The sequence below is a fragment of the Garra rufa genome, chromosome 3 (assembly GCF_049309525.1).
Source record: "Garra rufa chromosome 3, GarRuf1.0, whole genome shotgun sequence".
NCBI lineage: Eukaryota > Metazoa > Chordata > Actinopteri > Cypriniformes > Cyprinidae > Garra > Garra rufa.
Genome location: NC_133363.1, coordinates 45598424 through 45609295, shown reverse-complemented (window position 1 = coordinate 45609295; position 10872 = coordinate 45598424). Strand labels below are relative to the sequence as shown.

The 10872-nt window shown below is 35.2% G+C and overlaps 1 protein-coding gene across 1 annotated transcript in view; it reads left to right on the top strand.

The window, feature by feature from the left end:
* Window positions 1–4771: 4771 nt before the first annotated feature.
* Window positions 4772–10872, top strand: part of plekha7b (pleckstrin homology domain containing, family A member 7b) — a 139720-nt gene continuing 133619 nt past the window's right edge. Inside the window, exons 1-3 of the mRNA XM_073836627.1 lie at window positions 4772–4871; window positions 4979–5055; window positions 5232–5289. Coding sequence (XP_073692728.1) covers window positions 4789–4871; window positions 4979–5055; window positions 5232–5289 — 218 coding nt within the window. The 5' untranslated portion in view covers window positions 4772–4788. The remainder of the gene's footprint in view (window positions 4872–4978; window positions 5056–5231; window positions 5290–10872) is intronic.

Genomic DNA, 10872 nt, shown 5'->3' with positions numbered 1-10872 from the left:
CAAGAAACGTCTGACCTCTGGATTTTGCTAAGTCATGTTTTGCGAAGGAGTCAAATACTTATTTCACTCATTAAAATGCAAATCAATTTATAACTTTTTAAAAATGCATTTTTCTGGATTTTTGTTGTTGTTATTCTGTCTCTCACTGTTCAAATAAACCTACCATTAAAATTATTGACTGATAATTTTTTTTTTTTTTTTTTTTTTTGTCAGTGGGAAAACTTACAAAATCAGCAGGGGATCAAGTTCTTCCTCACTGTATATTTTTATGAGAAATTAAAACCAACACTTTTGAACATGAAGAGATGTTCACTGTATTTAAAATGCAACATATTACTCCTATGATGTCAATTAATTAAAAAATGGTGAATACACACTCTTAAAAATAAAGGCTCCAAAGGGGTGTTTTTGCAGTAATGCCATAGAAGAATCATTGTTGGTTTCCCAAAGAGCTTTTTAGTGAACATTTCTTAAAAGAATCATTTTGAAAATCTAAATATCTTTTTCCACTATAAAAAAACGTTTCTGCATTAAAGAGTTTCCATGGATGTTTAAGGTTCTTCATGGAACCAACAATGCCAATAAAAAACTTTAATTTTAAGGGTGCACTATGAAAGAAGAAGTAATTTATTTTATTGTTGCATCTTTGCCTTTAAGACACTCCTTGTCTTGTGATACATTGACATATGTAGTGTGACTTTGAGCAGTGCTTCTTATACCAGGATGAAATTTATGGATGGCATGAGAAGACAGAGCAAGTCTGGTTTGGCGCAGTGCAAGCATTATTGTAATGTCATGGTTGAGATGGCTCATTCTCAGTGCAGCCAAAGGCGGTCATAAGTGATGGAGCTGATAGACTGAAGCTCTCGGCTGTGTCATTTTTATTCACCCTGGTACACACGCAAACAAGAAGAAACACCATGACCTTCTATATTAACTGCTGCATGCATTGAATGACCTTTAGAGGTGCACTCTAGTTTTTTAGATTAAAAAGCAATAGAACTTTAAAAAAAAAGTTTACAGTGATGTACACCCACATTAGCAATACTACACTTGTCATTTTTCTCTGTAAACCTCTATTTTTGCAAGGGGGGAATAACACATAAATTAATAATGGCTTACTGAGAATAGTGCATTTCTACAGTGACATTAGTAATAAAACACCTTTACATTTACATAGCTTTTTTTGGGCTTATTTCTGAAATACAGTCATGAATTTAAGCTTGCTGTTCCCATAGCACAATAACCACTAATAGCTGTTGTGAAATATCCCCACCTGCTGTTTGAACTGCACTCTACATAATGTCATTATTAATCACTTTAGTTTGTTTCACATTCCCTTCACTCCCCAAAAGGTAAATGTTTTTTCTCTTTTATAAGTGTAAAATATGAAAATAAAATGTTTAATTAGAAGGGTTATATTGACCTAATAAGAGGTAAATCAATAACAATTACATTTTTAACAATATTTCAAGTGTAATTTATGAGACTTGTTGTATTTTGAATTAAATTTTTCTTTGTAAAAGGCAAAAAGTTGATCATTAGTTTAAATATACAGTGAATTAAAAACTATCATACCATCTTAGTTGATAATTTAGTATACTTAATTTTTGAAAAAACATCCCATTTGTTGATCATGACAGCACATTTTCTGTATAGTGACAGTAAAACTTACTGGTAGCGACCACATCACATTACAGAATTTTAAATTGCTTACTAAACATTACCAAAATATATTAAAATACAATTGCAGAACTGTACTGAAATTTTGTTTAATTCCCCCAAATATGAGAATTATGTGTTCAATTTTGTCACTACCGAAAAAAAAAAAAGATGACTTCGGTCGTGACTGTTTTTGGTAGTGACAATTTTATGGGATAACACCCAAAAAAAAAGCCCAAAGATGTCACTACCGAAACGCCACCAAACGCCACCTAGCTAGCACAGTTCTGAAAAAATGGTACACATATAAAAACTCAATGTTATGAAATAACTAGTGTGCTTAATTGCAGAAAATAGGTGTTCAGTAGTGATGTTCCTTTTTGACTCTTGAACACATTTACCTCAAAATAATGGGTCTACTCACACCTTGTAGCTTTGAGAAAGAGGGACACAAGAATATTTCCTGATCATAAATGTAGGGGTGTATTTAAAATCAGTCTCAGCCAATGGACTAAAACATACACTGTTTCGGTAGTGACATGAATTTTTTTTTTACATAAAGTTTCATAATTTAAAAAGAAAATATAAAATAAGGATTTTTTTTTACTTCACTTTTTAAAAGAATAAAAATATAATAAAAAAAAAACAATGGAAAAAAAATAATTTTTAAAAATTATATTATTATTATTAAAAATTATTTATTATCATTTTCAAGTTGAAATTTAGGGGTTAGTGTTCAGGACAGCCACCTTTCAATTGAAAATACCCACTAAATTAAGATTTTATATATATTAAGCTCAATAATATTTTAAATATTATTGTGGGTTTCAATAGATATTAGAAAGGTTCTTAGTAAACATTTAAGATTTGAATACTTAAATGCTTTTTAAATGTGTTTTTTGGTTGTGGGACAGCAGTTTGGAACAGTTCTGTAGAATGGCCCATATATATATATTGTAAAAAGATAGCCTATAATTATTGAATTATTGAAGACATTTTGTTTGCAGTAAGATGTAATTTACCTTGTATGTACATACATACATACATATATATATATATATATACAGTAGTCAACATTCGAAGTGGATCAAAAACGTTTATCAAAAGTTGTCCTAAGATAGGAACGGGTATTCTTTTTGGTTTTAGGACAAATTTGATAAAAGGTTTTGATCCACTTCGAATGTTGACTACTGTATATATATGTATATGACCGTGGACCACAAAACCAGTCATAAGTGTAAATTTGTCGAAATTGAGATTCTTATGTCATCTGAAAGCTAGGTAAATAAGCTTTCCATTGATATTTGTGAAAATAGGACAATGTTTGTCTGAGATACAACTATTTGAAAACCTGGAATCTGAGGGTACAAAATTATCAAAATATTGAGAAAATCGCCTTTAAAGTTGTCCAAAGAAGTTCTTAGCAATGCATATTACTAATCAAAAATCAAGTTTTTATATATTTATGGTAGACAATTTACAAAATATCTTCATGGAACATGATCTTTACTTAATATCCTAATGATTTTTGGCATAAAAGAAAAATCGATAATTTTGACCCATACATTATATTTTTGGCTATTGCTACAAATATACCTGTGCTACTTAAGACTGGTTTTGTGGTCCAGGCCAGGGTCATATATATATATATATATATATATATATATATATATATATATATAGAGAGAGAGAGAGAGAGAGAGAGAGAGAGAGAGAGAAATATAATAGAAAAGGTCGAATTTTACAGTATAAGGTCAACCGTCAACTGTCAGGTAGCCTACAGACTGTAAGTGGCTATAAATAGCATGGCCTAGTGGAAGGATAATCAGCTGTTGTTGCAGTTGGATTGTTTCTTTTGTTGTGACTCTGCCCTGCCTTAGTAAGAAGTCTGACCGGGTGTGTTCCTGCAGTTATCACGAAGAATGTATGGGAGAGTCTTTAGGTATGTGTTTTGTGTCAGAGATTTGTCATACATTACTATGAGACTTAATGGCACGTTTGTTTTCATGACTCAACTTTCTGGCGTTCTTGTCCAAATATTAGCTCAGGCTCATGTGTCCATTTACCAGCAAATGCTTTGGATAGTTAGTTAATATTAAGTCAGGCCTTCAACTGTCTAGAGTCTAGACAATGCAGTAAATAATATTTACTACTATTAAGTATAAAAGTATGTGTCTAGTGAATAAAAACTCTTTAAATCATTATACTAATTATATGCTCTGTAGGCACTTTTTAAATGGATCCTGCCATTATTTGACCAACTACAACTAAACATCAATGAACTAACATCATAAAAAAATAATCAGGTACAAATTTAAATATAATAAAAATTAATAATATTCCTGTCTAGATACCTGATATTTTCTTATTAGACCTGCCCATGTGCGCAGGTCACGAAAAGTGGCGCCAACAGTGTGAGTCAAAAGTGTAAACAAAGCAACTTTACGTTGTTTTCTGTCAGCAAGGAGCCAACTTGACTTTCTCAGCATGTCTAGGACTCAAGAAAAATTGTTTAATCCGCAAGATATGTTTTTGCAGTCGGATATTTTTAGCTGGGAAACACGTATGAGAAACGTTACGTTTATAGACAGGTTTAACCTGACTAAGATAATCACTCATACTATTGCGGTTCATACTATTGTCATTTAAATCATTGACTACTGGTCGCCCACTCGTAACCTGCCAAAAAGTTCAAATGTGTAAAGACTGTTGTCATGACCGCAACACAACAGCAAATGTCCTATGCAGTCTGGCTTTAGTACAAATCTTAGAAGGTAAACAAGTATCCAACTGTTTCAGAATGCGCGTGTGACTTGCGGGAATGTTAATCTGTCCAGGTTTCAAAGTGTAACTTGATCTGTATGAATACACGCATGAAGTTACTCTTGGCTTTGCTTTAATAAAAGGTAGAAATTCGTCGACGACATCTGTGCACTTCCAGTCCCAGCATCAACATCCCGCCTGATTAATGATGCCCTCTTTCTTTTTTGTCGGCTTATAACTGGGACAAAGACTTTCTCCAAGTTTGGCCTGCCCCTTTAACGGCAGTGCAGCCCTAGTGGTGATTATCGGACTGTCCGATTCCCTGGAAACTCTGCGGCGCAGCTCTCACTTTAAACCGGGATCATGGCGGCTCCGCTCGGGCGGGACACACTACCTGAGCACTGGTCCTACGGAGTGTGTAGGGATGGCAGGGTCTTTTTCATCAAGTAAGCAGCCTATGAAGGGTTTAATCACAGTCGTTGCATTTCATTGTGCTTCTGGTGAATCCGCACCTTTTCCGATGGATCTCGTAACAGGTGTTTCTGTTTTCCAGCGACAAAACTCGCGGCACTACTTGGCTCCATCCCCGCACGGGTGAACCTGTCAACTCAGGACACATGATACGATCAGGTAGGGTAATAAACCACGCTTGCTAGTCTAAACTTTGCATGCTTTAGTCGGATACTGCGGTAAGTGTGTTTAAAGTGACCAGTGGAAACACGTCCTCTGCATAATTGATGGTGGGCTACTTTCTGTTTCATTAAAAACTTAATGGAGTTTTTGTACAAATATTTCTCTCCCCTTAGATTTACCGCGGGGATGGGAAGAGGGCTTCACCGAGGAAGGCGCCAGCTACTTCATAAAGTAAGCGATAGTAAATTTCTGTTTTGTCCTTGTGAGACCGTGAGGATGCGAGTGCAACTGCAAAGCCCTCCCCAACGAGCGCTCACTCACTCCCGCCTTTCGCAGTGATCACTGTCCGCGGTCTGCTCGTACCTTCACGAGTCAAGAAAAGACCGATAACTAAATCTAGTCAGAGGTTTTGTTGAATGTTTACTGGCTATTTGCTCTTCAGTGTAGAATATGTGAGGCAGTGACATCAGACAATTGATTTCCAGCTATCAGTCTGTTTGTCCATTGGTTTGTCCAGTTAATTGTCTTGTAGTTCCAGTGATCCATCTGATTGTCTTTTATTTATTCAGCAGTGTGACATATATTTATATCCATCCACATATCTGCCTATCTGTCCATCCATCCATCCATCCATCTAGATCTTTTCACATTTCTGGATGTCTCAGAAGCAGAAGCCTTCATTAAATGGTAAATCATGGTCTTAGTTTAATGTTCTTAAGTAGCACAGGTATATTTGTAGCAATAGTCAAAAATACATTGTATGGGTCAAAATTATAGATTTTTCTTTTATGCCAAAAATCATTAGGATATTAAGTAAAGATCATGTTCCATGAACATATTTTGTAAATGTCCTACCGTAAATATATCAAAACTTAATTTTTGATTTGTAATATGTATTGCTAAGAACTACATTTGGGCAACTTTAAAGGTGATTTTCTCTGTATTTTGATTTTTTTTTTTTGCACCCTCAGATTCTAGAATTTCAAATAGTTGTATCTTGGCCAAATATTGTCCTGTCCTAACACTACATCAATGGAAGATTTGATTTATTCAGCTTTCAGATGATGTATAAATTTCAATTTCCCAAAACTGACCCTTATGACTGGTTTTGTGGTCCAGGGTCACAAATATGATTTTTGCATTCTGATTTGCTCCACACACACACACACACACACACACACACACACACACACACACACACACACACATGCACACATATATTCAGTAGCATTTTCACAACTTTTCAAACAAGAAAAAAAAATATAGCGATTATGGTGATCAGTAGAGGCAAATATGTCAAATTTATTGTCATTGCCTCAGATTGTCAGTCTCTCAGCAGTTAACTATATTTTAGTAATTTAATACCAAGGTAATATTACACAAAGGATAGTTATAATTGTTCATTATTCTTAAAAAAAAATCTAGTCTATCTCTCTGTCTATCTCTGCACATCCATTAATGAGTGAATCCAGTCAGCATCCATCTCCACCATGTTCAGCAGGTGAGGAGACTCATGGGCAGATAGTGAGCAGCAGAAGTGAGATGAAGTAGACTGTAGCAGGGAGAGTACTGCTTAGGGAGCTGCCTTGAAAAAATTAGCTTCTGGGACACTAATCATTTTCAATGACAGTGGCAGGCTTAGGCAGGATGCAATCCCATAAAATTGGTGCGAATAAGCGTGAGAGTATTGGAGTGCTGCGGGGGCTGTGCATGGTCAGTGCTGCTGTATACGTTACCTATATTGTCTGAAAATGACAGAATTTGTGGCTTGGCACAGCCTGTCAATGACGTTTTTTTTATGTAGATCTTGACATTGTATTCTTTCTTTCAGGTGTGATTAGTTTTTAAACAAAGTTGTTCTACATGCTTTTGTGAACTGGTAGCATGAATAGTACAAAAATATAGGCAAATATGCAATATCCTGCCTGCAATTAGATGTCATAATCATTGCAGTTTTAATATTTCCCAAGATAATTCGGTGCAATTGTAATAAATACGTTTGTATTAATGAACCAGCTCATGCTCTGAAAGATGATTTCCCTTGGAACCATTAGATTCTATTTTCAGTCTTTCCTCTGAAATGGAGTGTATTCGAGTTGAAATATGAGAAATATTTCAGTATCACATTATTTAAACATTTTATTAATTTAACATAATTTTTTTTAACCTTAGATAAAATATAGTTTGGTGGAATTTAAGATTTGAGTCAATATCACAATTGCTTGTATCAGCACTGCAGTTGTTTTATATCTTTACCTGTCTCGTTTACTTGGATGACATTAGATTATAGTTGATAAGATGAGTGCCTAACTGTGACAGGTAGCAGAATCTTTCACCGTTGTCTTTGCAGCAATGCTAGTTAATTATAGAGGCCTCACTACTGTTTACAATCACCCATGCAGCCTATTACCTATCTCTGTGCCCACTTAATGCAGGAAGTAAAGGGCATTGCCCAGCAAGACTGGATGGATTTTCACATTAATATTCTTCTCATGTACAGCAATGTGCAGGACCTTAACCTTCCCCGTTTAGCGGATGTTGTACCCTGTCTGTACGTGTGTACGTGCATATGCCCATATGCCCGTGGAATGACAGAGATGTATGGTGCGATCACACAGCCAATTCATGGTGGCTTTGCTCTCCAAAGTCACTTTACCCATTCGGCTCCGCTAATGTGGAAACCACAACCAGACCGCGCCATCATCATAGCCAATGTATCTAGTCATTCACCGTCCTTCATTCATTGTATGACCTGTTCCATCTGAGATATACTGTACAAATGACAAATGATTAGTTTGTTTACAGTACTGCAATAAATCATTTGCATGCTCTGGCTTGTTTAATTAAATAGAGAAATCAACGTGACAACTGCCAGTAAACAACCGATTGGGATTGCACTTTACGCCGCACAATGCGATATTAGCAAACTAATTGGGGCAGCAGAAGCAAATGAGAGACCATGTGAAGCTACTAGATAAGATTTTCCCCTTATGGATTTGTCTGAATTGTAAAGAGCCATGCAATGACTTGCTGCAGGATTGCAGTCAAAAGAATGTTTACTTGTGGCTTATTTTCAGTATTAGCTTTGGAGAGCCTTTGAATTCATTCACCAGAGTAAATATAAAGTGCACAATCCTACAGTGACAGAACAGGGCTGTTGAGGATTGTCCTTTTGGATGGCGCTTTTTTATATTGCTTTGTGATCGTTCCTCTATATTACTCATCCAGCGTAAGTCTCATCGCACACAGATGCCAAAATATCAGGCAGTCGCTGCATCTGACAGATCTACCTATCACTTCCATCACCCAGTTATCTCAAAGCGCCACCAACGTGGCCCATGCAATCCAGAATGCATTAGTGTCTTGCTCTCTGCTTTGCATCTAAATAGCACCACTTTCCCATAAAAGCTGTTTATTTGTTAGTTCAATGCTCCACTGGTGTCTGACCAGAAAACTGCATCTCGTCAAAGCCGCTATAGTGCGAGGGGGTGTTTTAAAGGTCAAAGAAAATGATTTTAGAAATGTGTTATTGCTGACAGTTTTATTGTGGGCCATGTGAAGGGACTCATTGTGCTGCGTCTGGGCACGGTCAAATACTGAACAGTGGGGCTCAGAGGCCTTAGAGAGCTGAAATGTCAAGACTGTAAAGTAATGCACTTATTTGTGGGCTAAATGACATTACGGTTCCTGTTTTGATCCTGCTAGACATTGTCTTTGTCTTTGTGTCATTTTGTGTTAACAGGCAAGAAAAGGGAGCTGATTGTTATTTTAGTTGAAGAATTCTAAAATAGAAAGGGGTGCATAGTTTTCTATTTCTGCCTTTTTAGGTATGGCGAGTGCCTTCCAGCCCTCTAATCGGTTCATTTTGTGGTTTAAATTGCATTGCTTACTGTCTGTGGTTATTTGGCTCACTTATGCCAAAGAATTTAGCATGCACCATTTGTGTCAAGACCAGCAGCTGTAAGTGGCTGTGTGTGCTTTCCCTCAATTCAAACTCTATGAGAAAAATATATTTTTTTCTTTTATCCTCTTGCAATTTTATAAATCAATGTTAATGGCTATAGACTGCAAATAGAGTACTGAATGTTGTTAAATATGGAGAAGTAGGCAATAGGGAGAGAGTGATGCTTTGACTGTCCTTGAGACACAGCACGCTTAGGTTACATTAGGCACTCTCAGAGACCATCATTTCCGCTGATGTGATTATTATTTTTGTAGTTCATGAGGGACTGCGCTGTATCCGGCATACTGGATTATTATCTAAATTATATTTGATATACTGCAGGCTTGAATTATGCCAAACATTTAATAAGTCCCATAAAACGTATAGCTAATGGATTTACTCTGTGTCTGTACCCATCCAGCATTCATCTAATTAAGTGATATGAATGGAGGTATCTCAGATGTTCCCACTCATTTTTAGATGTCGCTGCCAATACAGAGGCACATGCTCTCCATCACTGTATGCAAGAGACTGAAGGTGGATCCTGAGTTGACCTTTAAAAGAGATTATTTTATAAAACAGGTGCCTTTTCCAGTCTGATATGTGACTCTGGACTACAAAACGTCATAAGGGTAAATTTTTTAAAATTAAGATTTATACATCAAGAATATTCCATCGATATATGGTTTGTTAGGATAGGACAATATTTGATTGTACCAAGATACAACTATTTGAAAATCTGGAATCTGAGGTTGCAAAAAAAATCCAAATATTGAGAAAATCACCTTTAAAGTTGCCCAAATTAAGTTCTTAGCAATGCATATTTCTAATCAAAAATTAAGTTTACAAAATATCTTCATGGAACATGATCTTTACTTAATATCTTAATGATTTTTGCATAAAAATAATTTAGACCCATACAATGTATTTTTGGCTATTGCTACAAATATACCTGTGCTACTTAAGACTGGTTTTGTGGTCCAAGGTCACATATGGTATTTTCAAGTAAATTTTAAGCAGATTTTAACATTCTGTTAGTGTTAATATTTTGCAACCTCATATTAATAGATGTGTTGGAATGTAATTATATACAACAACCCTTGTTTTTTTTCTATTTAATCTTATATACCTTACTCTTTAAGTAGTGTCTCTCTTTTTCATCTTTATATCTCTTACATAATTTTTAAGTTTTGACACACATTTCACAATTTGATTTCTGATTTGATATCAAATATTTTGGATATTTTCAGGTAAAGTACATGCCAAATTTTCTAAAGGAAAAAAAATCTCTCAACTAATGCTGTAAAATATCAAAAAGCTCCTCTGTAGAGTTCAGTCTAGCTGACTAACAAACTTATGGTCACCAAATATGTTTTTTTCTGAGGTAAACGTGACATTATGTGACACTGATTTCGGTAAGTTGTACGTTTTTTTTTTTTTTTTTTTTTTTTTTTTTAAATATACCTTTGGAAGTTTATTCATGTTTATTTTGTGATGTAATTGGTTAAAGAGGAAGAGATGATCGGTTCATGTGCTGCTACAACGATCTGTCACTCCACATTAGACAGTGCCAAAAAAGCATTTATTGTTTGAATACTGTAATATATAATACTGTAAAATCTGAGACTTTGTTTCATATCAAAAGTAACAAAGCACAAAGCTTATTGCAATTTATTGGATGCGAGGTGCGCTACAATGTTCCGTTCATTAAATGAAAACAGGCTAATCGATTCTTGAGATTTAAGAATCAATATTGTTCTGTAAAAATGAGAATCGATTAAAACCAAGAAATGTTTTTTTTTACCCAGCCCTAGTGTGTAATATTGTTGAATTACAGTAGATATTGTTTTACTGTATTTTATTGTATTTGA